The 22049-nt window shown below is 41.1% G+C and overlaps 1 protein-coding gene across 2 annotated transcripts in view; it reads left to right on the top strand.

Moving 5' to 3' along the window:
* LTBP1 (latent transforming growth factor beta binding protein 1) overlaps positions 1-22049 on the top strand; it is a 428310-nt gene that overhangs the window by 37186 nt on the left and 369075 nt on the right. For both annotated transcript variants that reach the window (XM_065891713.1, XM_065891712.1), the window contains exon 3: positions 17935-18232. In XM_065891713.1, the coding sequence (XP_065747785.1) occupies positions 17935-18232 (298 nt within the window). The remainder of the gene's footprint in view (positions 1-17934; positions 18233-22049) is intronic.

The following is a 22049-nucleotide window of genomic DNA, read 5'->3' as shown; positions in this document are numbered from 1 at the left end:
ATCTCTCTAACCTGCCAACTGAAGGAAGTGGAAGATAATCAGAAACAGAAAACGAGGTGCTGGCATGACATTTCAAAAAACCGTTCCCATCACTGTCCCACTTGTAGGTCTGCTCTGTCCCATGTTGGCTGGGCTGACCGCTTTGGAAACATCACGTTAGATTTTGTCCTCCCCTCCCTGGAATCGCAATAGATAGAATGATAGAAGCTGGTCGTTTTGGTGGGCTTCCTGGGTTCCAGACCCTGTTGCTCCTTGCTTATTAACATTGAGGTGGGTTCTGTTCTAGTGAAGTTGCATCATTCATGCACTTAATGAGCTTGAATTACTACATGTGCTTGGCAGAGGGGGAGAGATGGTGTTTAAACAAAGAAATGGTGCCTTGTTAAATGCAGAAAGACATTTGAGAGATAGTGTATTGCCCCTACTAAGTAGATTTGCAAGAGTCATTTTGACTACAGGTGGTCGTCATCTCAGGCCCTGATTTCACTCCCTGCCTCGCTGCTTCCCAAAGGTGAGCCTTCCTTCCCCTACTCCCATTTTACACATGTTGAAATTGAAGCTTCATGTGGCTAGTAAGTGATGGAACTCAGATTTAAACCTAGGCATTCTGACTCCAAAGCTCATGGTCTTCTCCAATACCGGGAGCTGCTGGAATATACTCAGAGCTGTGCAGCCAGGTGATGGAGGTGGCACAGTGCTGACCTGAGAAGGAGCTGCTGGAATGGGTATCTTTGAGTCAGGAGAGAAGAAGCCATGGGCAGGACGGTAGGGCTTTCTTCAAATACTACGGAAAGGGGAGTTGGTGAATGAAAGCTGTGGGCAGGCAAATTTTTACACAATATCAGGAAAAGTCTTTTTAAGATAGAGCTGTTCAAAGATAACCTGGGCTGTATGCAGTGTGTAGCACCTTATGGAAGGCGCTTCTTTATTGAGATATAATTCACATACCATGTAATTCACCCATTTAAAGTGTACAGTGTGTGGGTTTTTTTTTTTTGGTGTGTATTACATTATCTTAAAAGTTGTGGTAAAGTATGTGTAACAAAATTTGTAATAATAGTACTCAGTTGTGGCTACTGTTATCAAAGATGAGTATTTTTCTGTACTTGGTAACTTGGCCAGGAAATTGTTGGAAAGCTGTCTTTGTCTTTGATCATATTCAGTGCTTGAAAATGCATAGATACAGAGGCCTGTGCTGGGTCTTCTCCCTGCTTCATATGATTCAGGAGGTTCTATGCTCATTTTTATTTTGAAGACTTGATTACACAACCACAGTCTGTAAGTGCGTAATGCAGGATAATTTAGCATGGTAGAATTAGAATTAGCAGAAGCCCTGGAATGAGAGATGATGACTCTTCTTCAGGAACATTGTTTCTATTTATATCTATTCCTGTGAGACAAATTATCCTAACACTTAGTGGCTTAAAACAAACACCGTCATTTATTTACTCATGATTTTGCAATTTGGCAGGGCTCAGCAGGGATGGCCTGTCTCTGTACCACGTGGCATCAGCTAGAACACTCACATGGCTGGCAAGATGACACTGGCTGTTGTTGATTGGGAGCTCAGCAGGGGCTGTTGGTTGAGGGCCTCAGTTCTCTTCCATATGGGCCCCTTCCTATGGTTGATTGGGCTTCCCCTTAACATGGCAGCTGGGTTCCAAGAGGGAGGAAGTATTGCTTCCTGGCTTTTCAGGCCTGGGCTTGGAGGTTCTCAGCAGGGCACTTCTGCATTTCTTTGGTAGAATAGTCCTAGACCCAGCTCAGATTCAAGGGGGAGGGACATAAGGTCCACCTTTTGATGGGAGGAGCAGCATGGGGGTGGATTTGGGACCATCTTTAGAGACTAGCTACCACAAAGAACCACAGTTGTCTTTCTTCATCATTCTCACTCCACAGAAGCCTGCCCCTAATCATGGTGTGAGCTGGTGATGACCAAATAATGGGAATAAATCTAAGGAAAAAAATGGGTACCTGGAATACATGATCTTTGGGGGATTGTGGCTTGAGAACAGTGACTGCATATCAGTCTGTTAAACAGGCAGTTGTGAGACATTTGTGATTATTGTATTTTTCACAGTTTACTAAAATCTCTACTTCAAGAATTGTGTAAAGTTTCTGTACTTTCTTTCTCTTACTTATGTTTTCCCCGAACTGATTAGCAGGAAATTTAGCAGTTCTACTTTGTAAGAAAACAAACAAATAAAATAACTACTAAAATAAGTAGGTTATTCATGGCATATTTTGAACAATGAAAGCAATTACTTGAATTAAATCTTTTAAAATTTATATGCTTTATTTTCTTGGAAAACACAAAAACATTAAGAAGTTGGGAATAGTAACACCCTGTGTCGACATCATCCATTACTTAACACTTTTGGCATCATGTTTTAAATGGAAATAGTTGGTTTATTTTAAAATTGACAACTTTAACAGAAAGATCATTCTTGTTAATTTTCCTCCTAATAATTTTTAAATTTCTGTTTATTTGCTGATTACACTTTTTTTTTTTTCACTTCTGAAATGATCAGATATTATAGAAGGGACCTGAGAGATTGACTCAGTAAAAAAAACAATTTAAATGCATATGAAAGATAGGCCCAGTATATGGATAAAAGGAGCATTTTACATTCACAATGTTTACTAAAATAATTTCTCTATTCTGAAGGATGTCAGAAATAAGAAAAGCTATTTAAACAATTTTAATTTTTTATATTAAAGTTTTGAAAACAGAGCTTTGCTTATTCCTTTCAACTGCTTGCTGATGGGCCCTTGAAGTTCTTAGTTCTATTTCAGCTTCAGTTCTGAAAATGGTTATATCACATTTCACAATAATAGAGCTAGTAGTCAGAGGGCTACGTGTTTGCAAATGGCATCATCTGCTGTGCTTCTTCCTTCCGTTTAGAGGCATGGCCTTATATTTCACAGTGAGGCTTCAATTGTTGCTCCCATCTTGGGTTTTAGAGCCCAATTATTGTGATCCCTGTAGCTGGGGCTGTGTCCACAGTCCGTCGAATGTTTGTGTTCTACATTGATCTCAGGCAGCAGTGACATTTGCAAGTGTTTTTATTTTAGCAAGGAAAGGCTTTGCACGGCCTGGATTATATCTCTTCCAGGGTATTCCCATCCTTGGTCACATAATACTCTTAATTTACCTAAAGGAATGCTGTCAAAATGAAGGGTAATTTTTAAAGGCTCTGTCTCATTCATGTAGCTATTATTCTTTTTTCAGTTAAGAGAATTTGTTTCGAAATACGAGTCTTGAGCATGAGAACAACCATATAATATTTTATTTTGGACTAATGATGCTCTCTGTCACTTTTTTGCCACCCACAGCTTTATTCTGGATGATTAAATGTGGGAAAGAAAGGAAAAAAGTTAGCTTATTATGTTTGATTCAGTGTGAAAAGCTGTCTTGGATAAGTTTAAAATTCCAGTGGTAGAAGTAAAATTCTATCCCAGATATAGATGTGACCTGCTTCTCAAAAGCTTCCTTAAAGGCTATTTTGGGGCACGTATGGGACGAATTTGATGTGTGGAATAATAATAATAGCTGACACCTGTCAAATCCTACTGTGAAGCAGGCCCTATCCTAGTGCTTTGCATATATGCATTCACTTAATCCATACAGAAACCCTCTTCTTTTTATCACTCCCATTTTACAGATGGGAAAACTGAGATGGAAAAAAAAATACCCAAGGGCACACAGCTAGTCAGTGTCTGAGCCGGGCTTGGTTTGGGCTGCCTGGCTTCAGTAGGCTCTTTACCACTAGGTGACGCTCCCTAATCAGAGTAAAGTTATGTTTTCTGTCTTAGTCTTTTTTTCCCTTTATTGTAATCCAAGTTTCAGATACTTGATTCTCAAGTTGGCAGTCATTTTGGCCTAATAATGTTTATCTTTTATTGCTCTGATTTTCAAAAACATTTTTGGTTGACAAAAATAAAAGAAGTCAGCTTTTCTAACAGATTAAACATGTAAATAATAGTGCAAGACATATTACCCAATCACAGTATGTTAAGAATAAGTTTCAAAGTAAAACTATTCAGTGTTCCAATATAGTACAGTTATCATAAAGTCTAGTGTATGGTACTCTGTCTCCCATATTATTTAGATGGTAGGACTTACACCCCTTAAAAATTTAAATATGTTTAAACTTGCCATTAAGTGAATGAACATCTCTTTTCAGTAAAGTATTGTTGATTTTTGCCATGCTATGAAAGTAAAAATAGGCCATTGTGGAAAATATGGAAAGTATAATATGGTATAAGCAACAACTTAATAACTTGTGTAATTTCACCACTCATGGGTATATAATTCATGCTAGCATTAGTAGATTTTTCTTCCAGCCTTCCTTCATGTGTTCATTCATTCAGCAGTTATCTTCTTTGAGCCAGACGTTATTCTGAACCCAAGGGAAAAAGCAGCTATCAAAATCGTCTTTCTGCCTGAGGAGCTGATATTTTAGTGGGAGAAACAGACGATGAATAGATAAATAATATAATGTTGGGTTAAGGATAAGTGCTTTAAAGAAAAATGAGGCAGACTGATCAAGGCCCAGAGATTGCTGTTTCGGAGTGGACAGTCACAAGGGAGGCTGAGTGATGTGAGAAAGGGAGCCCGTGAATATCTAGGGAAGAATGTTACAGGCGGAGGAATAGCCAGTGCAAGGGCCCTGCAGTGGAAGCAGGCGTGTTCTGCCCAGGGACTAGCAAGGAAGCCAGTGAGACAAGAGTATGGTGCTCAAGACATGCTAGGAAGTGACATGGGAGAGGTGGTGGAGACTTGCAGGCTGTAAAAATAAGGGCTTTGCATTTCACTGAGTGAGTTGGAAGCCTTTGGAGGGTTTAGTGCAGAAGAGCAATGTGATCTGACTTTGGTTCTAACAGAATCCCTCTGGCTGCCCTGGTGAGAATAGATTGCAGGGGACAGGGTGGCCTGGAGAAGGGTTTGAGGACAGGTGGTGAGACATGCATAGAGGGAAGACATGTGAAGAGAGCTTCTACAAGCCAAGGAATTCCCGAGGCCACTAGAAGTTTGGAAAGAGCAATAGGACAGCCTTCAGAAGAAACCGTCCCCTCCCACACCTTGATTTCAGACTTCCAGCCTCCAGACTGTGAGACGGTGACTTTCTGTTATCTAAGCCGTGAAGTTTGCGGTGCTTTGATACGGGAGCACTAGCTAACTAATACACTTGGTGAGCAACTTTGCAAACAGTGGAGCCTTTTAAGGAGCTGAATGCTGAGGAGGAGCTGGGGGTTGGTGGGAGGAGGGGAATCAAGGTGTGCTAGATTTGAGCTCCTGTTAGACGGCCGCTCGGAGCTGTTGAGGAGGTGATTGGATGTGGAGACCTGGAGCTCACAATAGGAGGACAGGGTTTGAGATCCGAACTGGAGCACAGTTTGCGTGGAAATCAAAGCCGCGTGACTAAATGAGGTCATCAGAAGGGTCCAAGGACCAAGCAAGCCCTGGGAAATGTCAACATTGAGAGATCAGGAAGGGAAAGTGGAGCCGGAGGGAGACTGAGAAGGTTGATGGTGAGGTCGGAAGGAGGCTGCTGGGGTGACGGCTCAGCCTAGGGAAGAAGGTGGTGAGGGAGGAGGGACTGACCCAGCGCTGCTCTTGGTCGAGAAGGGACAAGGCCCACCTTAGCAGCCAGGAGGGGACCAGGGACTCTGACTCGAGGGTTTTTTTGTGTGTGTGTTTTTTTTTTATCTTGGCATTACATAAGCATTATCCCATGTCATTAAAAATGTTTTTAAAACATCATTTTTGATGATGTAATCAGATTTCATGATTTTTATCTATTCTTTGTTTTATGGGTAAGATATTTCTTTTTTTTTTTAACCACCATATTGACTGTAATACTGCAGTGAACAGATTTGAATATAAAATTTCCTAGATTAGGAATGATAAAATACAAACGGCATGAGTGTTCTTAGGGCTTAATCTTAAATACGGCCGATTGCTTTGTAGATAGTCCCTACCCGTGGACACTCGCCTTGGCAGTGCCGGAGCTGGCTTGGTGCACGCCTCTCGCATACAGTATTGAGTTGACCAGAACGGTGTTAAGTTCCAGTGGTGATGATGGGCATCAGGGTTTTGTTCCTGATTTACAGGGTAATGTCTCTGCTGGTTACATTAAATCGTACTAGATCAGCGTTCTGGACACATACATTTAAGAATATATGGTAATTCCTTCCCTGTTCCCCTGAACTTGGTCTCTTACGAAAAGTCATTCTGGAATCAGTAGAGTCAATTTGCATTTTGCTTCTTGACAGCTTTGTGGCGAGTTTCACCACTAACATTTGGCCCTGCACTCTGGGACTGGGCATAGGAGTTATTTATTTTTCTCAGCTTTCAGATCTCATAGTAAGTTCATGATCTCAAGTTCTAATACCCCGAGTCCCCTAGGGATGGCCTCCCCGCCACACACCGTCTTCCCCTTCCAGAATGCTTGTAATAATTATAATCACTGTTGCTGTTGGTCTGCTGGCTGGGCTCCACGGGGCAGAGATAGTGTTTTCTCCTCTACAGTTCTAGTCACAGGGCATGTGACAGTGCCTGGTGCAAAATGGAGTGCAGAATTGTCACTCGGGATTTTTTTGAGTGAGGGACTGAGGCACAGGTCAGACTTGGAACTGGCCCTAGGCCACACAGCTGGGGCTGGGGGGAGGGTTCAAACTCAGGTCTGTGTGACTCCAGAGTCCAGCTTCATCTCACTCCACTGCCCACTGCCATCAGTAGGTGAGCTTGGGCAGGGAGAATTTTATATTGCCTCAAGGAAACAAACCATACTGAGAATTCTTTGTATCCTTTTTGGTCCCTTGAATATAATAATTCAAAATATTTGTTGATTGCCCACTTAGGGCCCTTCCTTCCTCATTTCTTCTATACCTTTATTATTCTAACACATACTGTATGGTGATGTTTTTTTTTTATATATACTTGTCTGTCTTCCCTACTGGACTGTGATCTTCATGAGAGCAGGAAATTTGTCTTCTCCATCTTTTTATCTACAGTGCTTGGCACAGTGCTAGTATATAAGAGGGAGGGACTCAATGTTTGAATAATGAATGGAGAAATATTATGCTGGTACTAAAACAGAGATTAAAGATTTATTATTTAGAAATATATGGTCTTCTTTCCAATGAGCTATAAAGGTATCATTTATAATCATACTTTATATGTGCATAATAGTTTAGTCTGTAAAACCCAAGATTTGTCAGAAACTTGTGTTTATTATACATACGTGCTAGCATTAGTGCACAAAATAAAATGATACTATTATTAGAGAAGGTACTTAATGAATGGCTGACTGATAGCAATATAACCTTGTGTTTTTATTCACATTAATAGTATTGACATTTAAAAATTTATAGTATCACTTTATAATTCTAATTTTGAAAGGCTGTAATGACATATTTTACTCAATCTATATGCTGCTTTTGCATTTTCATTGGTATAAATAACACTGCTGTGGACAGCTGGACATATGTATGTGTATAGTTATTTCCTTTTTTAAACTATTTTCTTAGGGTGAATTTCTAGAAATGAGGCTACTGAAACAGCCTGAAACATATTGTTAAACTGCTTTCTAAAAGGCTTGTATCATTTTACTACCACCTTTGTGACATGTTGTATTAATACTCTTACATGCCTTTTAAAAAACAGCCATAATAGTGTACCTCCTTGTTTTAGTTTGCATTTCCTTTGATGACTTAATTTAGACATTATACCACAGGTTTATTTACTAATTGTATTTTCTTTTGTCTTAATTGTCTGTTTCTGGCCTTTTTTCATTTTTTTCGATTTTGGTCTTAATTTGTTAAAGACAACTTTGATCAGTTCTTTCTATATAATAGCATTTTCTGAAAAATTTCTGGTTTTTCTTTTGCTATTTTAAATTAAATATTTACATAGTCTAAACTGTAGATCTGTAACTTTGTTTCCTTTTTCACTGACTTAAAAAAAAAAACAAACTTAATAAAACAGCAGTAATAAGACCAGAAACAGAACCCAGAAAAACTGCTGGTAGTTTTTCATTACATGACTTATGACTTAATTATATTATACTCCGTGAGTGATTTCAGTTACCCATGGCGTTGGGAGGAGTGTGTTTGGCCTCAGCTGACCATCTATTTTAAATTAAATCACATGGTAACAAGCTACCCCTGCTGAGCTCAGGCTTCCAGAACTTCCACCTTGCAGAACACAGCTCCTGGGGAATCAGGCAGCTGAGGGTGCAGTCCTTGACATAAAGGCAGTAAACTCCTCATAAAGCCATGAGATTCTGCACACAACTTTTGTGACTTGTATCCCATGTAATTTGTGCTGTGCTCAACCATCTGACTCTCTGCTTGGTTAAACTGTCACTTGAGAGTAGATCAGAAAAGGAAACGGCGTAGAAAGGGTAGGGAGAGAGCCTGGCTTGGAGGGGAGAGAACAGTGAAAGCACACGCACATCTGAGGTTTTTCGTAGAGATGTTCATAACGATCAAAACCTGCGAGTTATTAAATGTGTTGGTGCGTGGTTCACCTGTCTAGAACATTCGTTTTCGTGGAATTCTTCATTATTTCACAAGGCTGGATAGAAAAGGCATTGGGGTGTTATACTACAATTTTTTTGCTCCTTAGGGATTTTGGAGGAAGCGGACCCAGAGACATTTGCAATGAAAGTGCAGCATTTTATTTGGGTTTGGTACAAGGAGCATACAGAGTGAGAGGTAGATGAAACTGTGACCTCATGCTATGTTTCTTGTGATCTGATATCACTTAGTGTTGTTGAATGACTTCAAAGGGCAGCTGGGAATTACTGTGAAGACACACACAGCAAAGCAATTTCTCACCTGCTGTCTCTGATCACAGAAGACACAGTTAGACTCACATTTCTCCCTGGGACACATGCGGTCGACATGCTGCAACTTGTTTGGAGAGAAAGGCAAGGGGCAGAGAGTCACTCTGTTTGCCCTGTGTGGGCTGGGACGAGTTTTAAATATAATCAAGAGTTACTTTTTTGGAAATAAGAGCAATAGAGACTAAGCTTCAGGGCATGGGATACTTCCTAAAAATACAGTCACTGAACTTTTAAAGAACGTTAGGATCAGCTTGTTAAATTGGCATAGGATTCAAATGTGGAAGAAATCTGAGAGTATTGTTTGGGGCATTAAGGGTCAGGTTTAACTGTCTTCAATTCTCAATTGCCTTTTGTTGGCTTATTTAAAAAAACTTTTTTAAATTGAAAGGTATACAGAAAAGTAAAAAGGCTACCATAGTCAGCACCTATGTATCTACTACCCACAGTGAATACAGGTCTAACCTGTTGTTGTCATACTTTCTACCCATCTTTTTTTTTTTAAAGAAAAAAAATTCCAATAAAGTGACCCATTTCCTTCTCTAGAATTGTTCTGCTTCCTTCCCTGAGGTGTCACTGTCATGAATTTAGTGTGACTCCAGTACATATTTTTATGCTTTTGTTGATTTCCTATGTATCCATAAGAACAATGAGTATTGCTTTATGTATTGAAAAATTACATGGACAGTTATTATATAAAGAACAGTATTATAAAGTAGCATCCTATAATTTACTTTCTTCAGTCAATGTTATTTTCAAAAGATTCATCCATGTTGCTTAGTATATAGATCTAGATCATGATTTTAACTGCTGTATACTATTACATTATATGAAATACCACAGTTTATCAATTCACCTATCAGTGCCACTATTTTCCTACTATAATTGGTGGGCAATGAACATTCCTGTATATGTCTGCTTGAGCGCATGACAGCCTAGAAGTGATATTGCTGGGTATTAGGGTTTTCACATTATAACCTTACTAAATATTGCCATATTGCTTTTCACAGAGGTGAGTATCAAATTACCCTCATGAGCAGTATATAAGAGTTCCCATTTCCCTATATCTTTGCTAACACTTGATGGTAACAGACTTATTGCCAGTGTCTTGGGTGTAGAATTGCATCTCAATGTTGTTTTGATTTGCAGTTCTCTGATAATTGGAGAGGTTGAATATCTTCTCACATTATTTCACATTTCATCATCTGCGAATAGCCGATTCATGTCCTTTGTCCATTTTTTTCCTGTTGATTTTTAGGAATACTTGATACATCTGGTTACTAATCCTTTGTTAAATATATTGCAGGTTGTCGTCTTTTTATCATTTGTGTTTCAGTGTTTTGTATGGTATCTTTTAAATTTTGTTTTGGTCAAGTTCATCAGTTCTTTTGGATTTTTACTTACTGTTTCACATTTGAGAAATTCTTTCTTCCCCCAAACCATGAAGATATTCTGTCACATTTCCTCTTAAAAATTTTAAAGATCTGGTATGTATATTCTTTTTTAAAATTAATCTACTTATTTGCGGTACACGGGCCTCTCACTGTTGCGGCCCCTCCCGTTGCGGAGCACAGGCTCAGGACGCGCAGGCTCAGCGGCCATGGCCCGCGGGCCCAGCTGCTCCGGGGCACGAACCCGCGTCCCCTGCACCGGCAGGTGGACTCTCAACCACTGCACCACCAGGGAAGCCCTGTGTATTCTTAAGTGGGGTAGGGTAGGGATCTAGTTTTGATTCTTTTAGATGGTTGGCTCTTTCTTTTCCAACCCCAGTTTTTTAGCCCATTGTTCTTCTGTAGATTTGTTATACCTTCTCCATCATGTTGCAAGTCTCCATTTGTATTTGAGTCTATTTCTAAGCTTTTTGTTAAATTTCATTCATCTGTTTTCTGTTTCTGAACTGGTACCACATTCTTATCAGTTATGGTAGTTTGTAGAATCTTTTGGATTATCTACATAGACACATAGGTAAACTAAAATAATGATACATTTGTTTCTCCCTTCCTACTCCTTAGACCTTTTCTTTTTCTTGTTTTGCCAGCTTGGCTGGGACTTACAATATAACATCAACGGTAGAGGTTATTGTGGGCGTTTAAACTTGTTTCCAGCTTTGATAGGAACGCCTCTACAGTTTCCTCATAGTATTTGCTGTAGGTTTTGGTACACTCTTTGTGTGTGGGATTTGCTGTAGTTACTGTTTACCAGAACAAGGAAATCCCTTTGTATTCCTAGTTGGCTAACAGTTTTTGTTTGTTACTATGAATAAGTGATGAATTTTATGGGAAAATTTTGTGTATTCATCGAGACAAGTTCTCATTTAATTTTTTTTTTTTTTTGCGGGACGTGGGCCTCTCACTGTTGTGGCCTCTCCCGTTGCGGAGCACAGGCTCCGGACGCGCAGGCTCGGCGGCCACGGCTCACGGGCCCAGCCGCTCCGCAGCATGTGGAATCCTCCCGGACCGGGGCACAAACCCGCGTCCCCCGCATCGGCAGACGGACTCTCAACCACTACGCCACCAGGGAAGCCCTCCTTCAATTTTTTAACATGCGGAATTCCATGGATAGATTTGCTGACATTTAAAACCATCCTTATATTTCTGGAATTAATTTGGCTTGCTTTTCTGTTTTGGAAATACCATTGTATTTGATTTAATAATATTTTATTTAGGAATTGTGCATCTATATTCTTAACTGTGATTTGTATCAGAGTTTTCTTCTGTGTACAGTTCTTGCCTGATTTTGATATTGAGGTTTTACTCTTAAAGGGAGTTTAATTCTGGGGTCTGTACTGGATGTCCTGACTCTGGCGGGTCAGGACTGGGAAGTTGCAGCTTACAGGTCCTGGGTAGTTTGTTGCACCCTATGCCTGTGCAGATCTCTGGGCTATCTGTGTGTGCGGGGCCCTCTGCAGATCTCTGGGCTATCTGTGTGTGCAGGTCTCTCCTCTCTAGGACTCTGCCCTGCAGAGTCCGGCCACTCAGCCTCCATCACGCTGTACGTGGGCTCCCTCTCTGTGCAGTGATTTGCCGAGTGCTTCCTGCAGGTGGTTGGGGTGATCCTAGGGCTCCCCTCTTCTCTTAGGATTCACAGTCCTGTCTTGCCAGTTGTCTGGTATCTAACAACAGTTGTCTTATAGCTTTCATCCAGTTTCCTAGTTGTTTATGGAAAAAAAGCCTTGTTTGGTAACAGTTATTCCATCATGGCCACCTGTTTCCATCATGGAAATCCGTTTCTTTAACATGAAAACAATCTTAAAAATGATTGTTCTGTGTTTGGAATGGGGGACGGGGTAGAGGGTTAATTCACTGTGCTTATCTCGAGGAGAAGTCATCTTACAGGATTATCAACTTAATGAATGGTGGGCTCCCCCCAACTTCTGGTTCCTTTTCACAAACTGAGTATCTCTCAGAAGCTTCTTTTCCTACTGCACCTGAATATCTTAGGCTAATTCCCTTAATGCGCTTTTGTACTGGAGGTTTAGTACCTTGTAACTGCTCCTATCAGCCCATTGTGATGTTCTCTTCTGTGGATCCACAACCAGTTTGTTTCTGAGTGCCCCTACCCTTCAAAGTTCTTTTAGAACAGGTTGGATCTGGGCTTCTGAAACTGTTTAACAGCATACTGCTAAATGCCACTGCAGACCATGTACATGAGCAGAGTACAAATTAATTTAAATATTAATTTTGATCTAAAAACATCTTTGAAAGATTGGAGACTGTTTGAACAACTGGCAAACCAAATCCAGAGACGTAGTTGTTATTATGTAATGGATTAGGAGCCCACTTATTATTATTTTTTTAACATCTTTATTGGGGTATAATTGCTTTACAATGGCGTGTTAGTTTCTGCTTTATAACAAAGTGAATCAGTTATACATATGTTCCCGTATCTCTTCCCTCTTGCTTCTCCCTCCCTCCCACCCTCCCTATCCCGCCTGGGGTCACAAAGCACCGAGCTGATCTCGCTGTGCTATGCTGCTGCTTCCCCCCAGCTATCTACCTTACGTTTGTTAGTGTATATATGTCCATGACTCTCTCTCGCCCTGTCACAGCTCACCCTTCCCCCTCCCCATATCCTCAAGTCCGTTCTCTAGTAGGTCTGTGTCTTTATTCCTGTCTTACCCCGAGGTTCTTCATGACATTTTTTTTTCTTCTTAAATTCCATATATATGTGTTAGCATACAGTATTTGTCTTTTTCTTTCTGACTTACTTCACTCTGTATGACAGACTCTAGGTCTATCCACCTCATTACAAATAGCTCAATTTCGTTTCTCTTTATGGCTGAGTAATATTCCATTGTATATATGGGCCACATCTTCTTTATCCATTCATCCGATGATGAAGAGCCCACTTATTATCTTCCCTTTATAGATGTCCTTAAATCCCAACATTCTTTTTTTTTTTTTTTTTGCGGTACACGGGCTTCCCACCGTTGCGGCCTCTCCCATTGCGGAGCACAGGCTCTGGACGCGCAGGCCCAGCGGCCATGGCCCACGGGGCCCAGCCGCTCCACGGCACGTGAGACCCTCCCAGACCGGGGCACGAACCCGCATCCCCTGCATCGGCAGGCGGACTCCCAACCACTGTGCCACCAGGGAAGCCCAATCCCAACATTCCTGGAAAGAAATGGCAGTACTTTGACATCAGTCAACCAAGATGAGGTTCAGGCTCCTGTCCTTGGGTACAGAGTTTTGTGTTAGCCAATTATAACTGACCTCACGGCTTATATTCTAGTTGGGAAATAAAAGAACTTTGTTAAAAGATGATTAATGTATGTGACAGTACATGTGAAATGTGAAGTGAATGATGAAAATGGCGCAGGAGGTCGGGGTGGGCGTTTGGGAAGGACTTCACAGAGAAGGAGGAGCTTTCAGATGAGCAAGAGCTTGAGGGGCCGGCCTGTGTTTCAGGACAGGGCACCGGGTGTGCAGAGGCAAGAAGGGGTGAACTTTTGCAGGGATGGACCAGGGGGCACTGAGGGTGGAAAGGGGCGGTTGGGATCCAGATGTAGAGGGTCTTGAATGTATCTCAAGGGCAGCTAAAATGTGTTGCAAATTTTTAAACAGAGAGAAAAAAATTAAAAGCTGCACTTAGGGAAGATTAGTCTGCCAGCAAGTCTTGTAGGATTTTGTTCCCTTACCTACTGGCTCTCAAGTTTGGCTGCATATTGCAATCACCTAGAGAGTTAAAAAACTGAAAAACAAAACTAAAACTGATGTATGAGCCCCTTCCCCCAGATATTCCGATTCAATCAGCCTGGAGTTAGGCCTGGGTTTTGAGAGTTTTTAAAAGCTCCCCAGGTGATTCTAATGTGCTGCAAAGCCTGAGAACCACTGCCCAGACCACCGCTAAGATCTTTTTTCTAATTAAAAAAAAAAATTTTGTTTTAAGTAATTAATTAATTTGTTTTTTTTTGGCTTCGTTGGGTCTTCTTTGCTGTGCACAGGCTTTCTCTAGTTGCGGCGAGCGGGGGCTACTCTTCCTTGCAGTGTGTGGGCTTCTCATTGCGGTGGCTTCTTTTGTTGTGGAGCACGGGCTCTAGGCGCGTGGGCTTCAGTAGTTGTGGCACATGGGCTCAGTAGTTGTGGTTCGTGGGCTTTAAGGTGCAGGCTCAGTAGTTGTGGCTCGTGGGCTCTAGAGCACAGGCTCAGTAGTTGTGGTACATGGGCTTTGTTGCTCCGCGGCATGTGGGATCTTTCCGGACCAGGGCTTGAACCCACGTCCCCTGCATTGGCAGGTGGATTCTTAACCACTGTGCCACCAGGGAAGTCCCACTGATAAGATCTTGATGTAGTGTCTACTCATTGTGTTCAACCACAGCTGGCCAGGCAAATGCAGAATGAACTGGTGGAAAACATTTTAAAGAACTTCTGTAAGTGTTAAAATATTCCACATGGTTCAGAACCTCGGTTAGAATAACAGTTTTCTCCAGAAACAGAGTCACAGAAAACAAACTAGTGGTTACCAAAGGGGAGAAGGAAGGGGGGAGGGACAAATTAGGGGTATGGGCTTAACAGATATAAACTAGTATGTATGAAATAGATAAGCAACAAGGATATATTGTATAGCACAGGGAATTATAGCCCTTATCTTATAATAACTTTTCATGGAGTAATCTGTAAATATACTAAATATCTAGCTGACACCCGAAACCAATGTAATACTGTAAGTCAACTATACTTCAATTAAAAAAAAAGAATAACAGTTTTCTCATAAATGCCTACAAATTTTTACATTGGCCATGAAGTAGATGGTGACAAATGTATAAACTTTTGGAAGGGACCCATAATTATCTTGAGAATTTGGTCACATGGAAAAAACTTAATTTTTTGCATTAAAAACAGAAGGGCAACATAAGACAAACACATCTGTCACGGCAAGAATTCAGTAACATAAAAGCCACTGTAGTGTGAAAATACCAAACTTGCAGTGATAAAAATGCAAGTTCTCAAAAAACTTTGGTGGAAGGCTGCCAATTTCCAAATCCTGTGTCAGTGGTTCTCAAACTTGAGTGAGAATCAGACTCACCTGGAGGGCGGTCAGATTGCTGGGCTCCAGTTTGGGATTTAGCAGGCCAGGGGCAGCCTGAGAACGTGCATTTCTAAAGTGCTTCCAGGTGATACTGCTGCTGGTCCAAGCACCACAGTTTGAGAAGTTGACACGTGGGAACCGCTATTGCACAAGGTCCAAATATCACACGAAAAAGGGCCTGACAAAATGTGGTTGCAGAACGTGAGTTTTGCTTTTCGTGTCAGGGGAGGGGCTTGTCTTGGCAATTAGGGAATCTGTCCCTGCCCCCAGTTTAAGCCAGCCCCTCCTGTCTGCGTGCTCCAGGAGGCTGCTGTTGGAGCCCAATGGGGAAGGGGGAAGAGGAAATTGTCTAATCATTCTCCTTATTGTCTTTTCAGACTTAGTGTGAAAGGGTGTTATTGTATGTAGTCGTACTGTTATGTTCTTTTCTGTGTGAGTTTAAATTTATTTTTTTCCTTAATTATTCTTTCCCCACTCCCCTCACCCTACGACGTGCAAAATTTGAAAAGTTAAAAGAAAATCGCTACCCTGTTATCCTTCTAACCCATCCACGTCCTCCTCAAGATAGGCCCTTGTTGAATATTCTCGGTGGTTTGGGGAAGATTTCCGTGCTTGGCTTCCGTCTAGGTACCAGCTTTTGTGAGCCGCTCGGTGCAGCCTTCCTGGTAGATTTGTAGACATTTGCAGTACACCTTGGGAGGGAGGAGAAGTGGAAATCATTCTCAGATGTTAAACTGAAACATGTTTCTAATTGAAAGCATGAAGAGAATGTATACATGAAAGTGCCTGGGGGGGGGGGTGGTGATCTCTGGCAGAGTCTCAGCTTTGAAAGCCCCATCCAGTCCTCGCTTGTGGCCACTTCTGTTCTCTCTGGGTGGAGCCCATTTCCATTCCTGTGACATTCCATAAATAACCGTGGCCGAGTAGGGACCTAATGTTCATCACTCGGCCAGGAAAACGCTGATAAATTAGAATCGTGAACTTTAGAATTGCATAGTTTTTGACTTTGAATTTTAGAAGCCTAATATGGAAAGAGCCCTCAGGGACCATTTTAGAACAAGCAGCTACTGCTCTCCCCCCTGCCCTTGGACTTGTACAGGTGCAGAGGCCAAGCTTAAGTAACTTACCCCAAGGTCACCTCAGGAGCTGGCTGCATTTTTCTTTCCTTTTATTTTTTTTCTCCCAAGAATCCTTCCAATTTTTAGAAAATTTGTCAGCCTAGTATTCTGACACTTGACAGCCATTTGTTATCATTATTTGCTGTAATTAATAGGAATTGTAGGGAGATAGGAAAAGTATCTTCTCTTGTTTATAGAAAATCAGTAGGTTTCAGGGCTTTTAAGTCTTGGTCATTTGGTTCCTCCATAACTGAGCCTCCTCTGGTTCATATTCCTCATCTATTTCGTGATTGTTTGTAGACTGACTGAACCTTGTGCTGAATTTTATGGGAGATTTAGTACTAGGATCTGCCTCAGGACAAAGAGTTTAAGTCAAAGGTGGGCTGATAGCAAATGGTTCATTTAAATAAATTAATTTGGACAAATAAAGAAAGGAATCATGTCCATAGGCCTATGATGTTCATAAAATTTAAGTCAGTAACATCTAAACTCCCAGGGGACCTTGCCTATGATAAAATCCACTCACCCTACCCGTGACCCATAGCTCTGCTAACTTTACAACTGCTTGACCGCAAGTCTGGTGATTCAAAGTACATGCATCCTAGTTAATAGGAGATAAAGAGGTTGTTTCTTTTTGGTTGCCTTTTGTTATAAGATTAGGGATGTACTTGCTTAAAAAAAGAAAACAATCTATGCATATATATATACGTATATATGTGTGTGTGTGTGTGTATATATATATATATATATATATATATACACACACATAAAGGTTGACTCTCAAGCTTTCTGCCCTTGGTTTTTCTCTCAAAAAAAAAAAAAAAAAAGGTAGGTGGGACTAGATTTCTGAAACAGTCACTCCAAGCTCTGATAGCTTATGCAAGATGAAGGCTGTAACACTTTTGGGGGTTTGGGTTTGGAATTGGGCTTTTGTGTTTTGCCAAATGTTGTTTGGATACCTAAAATTTAAACTTAAGCCACAGAACACAACTTAAAAAAAAAGGGCAGAATACTTTCTTTTATTTCCCTGTATTTCGGATGCATTTCTGAGTGGCAGCTATAGTAAAGCGGTTAAGAATGATGACTTTGGAGCCAGTTCACTTGAATTCAAATCCCAACTCTTCTATTTACTAATGATTGTGTGACCTTTGGCAAATTATATAACCCCAGTGCCTCTTTCTTCGTCAGTAAAATGAGCAAAATAAAATATCTACTTAAAACAGTTGCTGGGGAGTTAAATTTGTCGATATCTATTAGAATAATGCCTGGCACATAGGAAGCCGTTAATAAATATTATCTATTATCGTCATCATCATCAACATCATCATCATTTTGTTTTATTGAGGGATAGCCCGATGCTACTGGTAAGCCTTTGGAAGAATTAGTAAAGTCTACAATGCTTTTCTTCAAAGTGTGTCTTCTATTTCTTTCTGCAGCAAGCTGTGTTCCTCCATGTCAGAATGGAGGGATGTGTCTCCGGCCTCAACTCTGTGTGTGTAAACCAGGGACCAAGGGCAAAGCCTGTGAGACAACAGCTGCCCAGGACACCTCGTCACCAGTGTTTGGAGGGCAGAGTCCTGTGGCTGCTTCCTCCTGGGTCCCTCCTGAGCAAGCAGCAAAGCACACTTCATCTAAGAAGGCAGACACTCTACCAAGAGTCAGTCCTGTGGCCCAGATGACCTTGACCCTCAAGCCGAAGCCTTCAGTGGGACTCTCACAGCAGATACATTCTCAGTGAGTGTTTTGAACTTGCCTCCAGCTCAGGAGCATCTTAAGTTCTCTCTTGGATGCATTGCTTTAAATCACTCTTCTTTTCCTGCACAATTTGCAGAAATCACTTGGATAGTAATGTCCTTCTTTCCTTTTCTTAAGGTTTTACATGTTATGTTTACACATCAAGTGTCTTAAAAATACTCGATATGTGTGTTTAGCCTCTGCAGGGAAGATTTACCATAAGCATTAAGCAAAGCAGTAGTGAGGATTAAGGGGATCAAGGTTGGAAGGGAATAATAAAGGTAGTTGTTTGGTTATGGTGGAGTTGTGAGTTAAACAATTCTCTTTTTTCGAGGTGGGGGATGCTTTAAAGTTTTTGAAGTCATAATTGAAAAGGAGAAACAGTGAGTGTGATTTTTAAAGGTACATGGAAAAGGTCGGAACTCATCTTTCCACAGAGAAGGTATTCAAGTGAAAGTGAGTCCTGGGAAAGAGAATTTCTCCACCTTGGTAGCAGGTTAAGTGTATCTTCTATTAAACACCATGTTTTCCTCCCAGTTGGCCATGCAGGTCCATTTTTGGTGAATGAGCTTGTGTTTTATTTATAGGAGCATGGTTTTTTTTCTTAGCGTTAGGAAGTAAGTGCTATTCTGAACAAAATGAGAACTCTGTAAGGACAGGGTCCTTACACAAATTGTTTCCTTTTAATTAGCTACTCTACATGGATAACAAGATGCAGAATTACTGCAGCTATCACTTGTCATTTGTCTAGGAATGTAAAATACAGGAAGTTCTCAACTTAAAAATGACCCAGCAGTTCATCTGTAAGTCACTTGCTTGGAATTTTGAATGCTTTCCCCACCAACCCCCCGGGATAGCTTCCACCTGGTGATTAGTATCCCGTCAGCCCACAGAAGTTATTTAATCTGTTACTACAGATGAAATTATCCTAATTTATACTTCCCCTTTGAGTAGGCCACCTACTGTCCCTGATGAGTGGGGTCCTGATAACTTTTTCCTTTCTCTTGTTCCCTCCTCAGTCCTTTTCTTTCTTTTTTTCATTTTTTCCCTCATTTCTCCTTGCCTCATTCTTCAATTCTACCATGATAAAGAGATTTGGGAGGCTGTGCTGGAATCTAAGCACTTTGCTACCATTTCAACTGGAAAACACATCCTGCAGCCCTCAAGAAGAAGGAATTGTAGTTATAGCCAGTACTTAGTAACTGCTTACTGCATGCCGGGTACTGTTTCACACGCTTTGTATGATTGTTCATTTATAACTCACAGTGATACCCCATCAGGTAGGTGGCATTACAAACCCCATTTTACAGATGAGGAAACTGAGGTGCAGAGTGCTAAAGTAATGTATTCAGGGTCCACAGTTAATAAGTGAATAATAAGTGTTAGGATTTAAATAGAGGCAGAATAAGGAGAATACATATCAGGCTTTAAATGGAGGCAGCCAGGCTCCAGCATCCATGCCCTGAAGTGTAAAGGGTGGCAGACTTTCTCTGTAAAGGGCCAGATAGTAACTATTTGTAGCTTTGTGGGACATATGGTTTCTGTTGCAGCTTCTCAATTCTGCCGTCCTTAGCACAAAAGCAGCCATAGATAATGCTTAAGTGAATGAGTGTGAGTGCTCTAATAAAACTTTATTGATGGATGTTGAAATTTGAGTTTCATATCAATTTCATGGCACGCAATATTATTCTTTTGATTTTTTTTCTCAACCATTTAAAAATGTAAAAATCATTCTTAGCTTATGGGCCATACAGAAACAGCCTGTGTGGGCCAGCTTTGGCCCTTGAAGTGTAGTTTGCTGACCCCTTCTCTAAGGGATAGTAGTGTTTTTTTTGTGTCAGAACATGTGTCTTTGAAATAATATAAAGCATTGATTATATCATAGCTAGACATCTCTCTTCCTGCATTGTTCTGGTTCTTAAAAACAAAGAACAATTCTGTGTTGAGCTATGCCTTGGCAATCAAGAGTCAGATTACCGTGCATTGCAGTTATTTTTTTCTAGCATTATTACTTACATAAGCTGTGAAGTCATTTACAAGCGACATTATTTATCTTGAATATCACCATCCCCTGTTAGAATTTGACCCTCTATGATGTATATATATGGATTGTTAGTGAGAACCATATGTCAGATGTCAGATAAAGGAACAACCTTTTCCCCCCTCCCCCTTTTTTCGTTTTTTGGTAGCAGCAGTGTAATTTAGACAAGAATGTTGTGAGTCAAGGGGGAGGCTAAGGTTTCAGCTCCAACTTGGCTTTGGGAAAATAAAAGTTATTAGATAATTTGCTTCAGAGACCTCATCTGCTGAATAAAGATGGTTTTTACGATCGCATTGTTATAGGCATGTGTTTATGGGCGTGCCTACTGTATGCTTTGGGGTGAGGAGAAGAGATGGCCCAAGATGCTAACAATTCTGATGTTTTCCTAATAAACTTTTGTCAGTTGCCCTGTTATCTGGGTACTGCAGGGAGTATTAAGATGTACAAGATCCAGTTCTGCTCTTAAGGAGATTTTGAAACGATAGATGAGCTATCACTTGAGAGGGGTACAAAGGAAGGGGTACAGCTGGCCCACTGATGAATCTAGGTAATGACCCGATCACCTGAAATTTAAACTGTCAAGGAGGCACATATGATAGGACCATTTTGGCTACTTTTGAGAAATGTAACAGTTCTTAAGTTACCTATTTGTAATATTGCCTACTTTAGGGTGTTTCAGGTTTGGTTTGGTTTTTGTTTAGTGAAGGAGGAAATTAATTAAGCCTTCTTAAAATGCTTGTAGACATAAAGGCACCTAAAATATCAAAATGTGTAGTTAGTGTTGCATCCATTGTGTGGCATATGAAATGCTGCAGTCTTGATCGTTTATTCAGGTTTTTATTGAGCACATGCTATGTACCATGCGTTGTTCTAGGGGCTCAGGATGTAGCACTGAAAACTAAACATAATGTCTGCCTTCCTGGAGCCTACAGTCTAGAAGGGGGGGAGACGATTGATGAGTGGTGTAATTAAAACATATGTTAGATTGTGGTAAGTGCTGTGGAGAAAATAAAACTGCAGTAATGGACAGGGAGTGCAGGGTGGGTGTGGGATGGGAAGGAGTGAGGGCCCTGGTGGTTTTAAATAGGCTTTCAGGGAAGGTTCTGCTGAGAAGGTGACATTTAAGCAAAGGCCCGGAGGAGGTGAAGGTGTGAATCATGGAGAAGTGTGGGGTTAGGGCAGAGGCCCCAGCGGGAGCCTGCCTGGGCTGTTTGAGGAATAGCGACTTTAGTAAAACTGTAATGTTAAAACTACACATTTTAGGCAGGTGGGGGTTGGATGAATTGGTTTTACTTTGGCCACATTGGTTTTAGACAGTTTGACTTAGAACCAGATACAAAGTTCTCTAGAAAAATCAAAGGAGGGAGCAATTGTTTATAGATTTTGGAGCATTGGGGATGTGGAGGACTAGGGACGGCTCTGGAGAGTGTTATCTGTGAGCTTGAAAAGATGGTTAAACTTGACCACAAAGAACTGGAGAAGAGCATTTCTAGGAAAAGCAATGATGTGACACCAGAAAGACTGCTTTATTAGTTATCTACTGATGTGTAATAGGTCCCCACAAACTTGGCAGCCTAAAACAATAAAAATTTATTGCCTGACAGTCTCCGTGGGTCAGGAATCCAGGAGGTGCTTAGCTGGAAGCTCTGGCTCAGAGTCTCTCATGAGGTTGCAGTCAGCAGGGGTGGCTCGACTGGGGCCAGAGAACCTACTGCCAAGGTGACTCACTGCCATGGCTATTGGCAGAAGGCTTCACTTCCTTTCCCCGTGGACCTC

This window comes from Phocoena phocoena, chromosome 14 (assembly GCF_963924675.1).
Source record: "Phocoena phocoena chromosome 14, mPhoPho1.1, whole genome shotgun sequence".
Lineage (NCBI taxonomy): Eukaryota > Metazoa > Chordata > Mammalia > Artiodactyla > Phocoenidae > Phocoena > Phocoena phocoena.
This window is presented reverse-complemented; position numbering and strand designations above follow the sequence as displayed.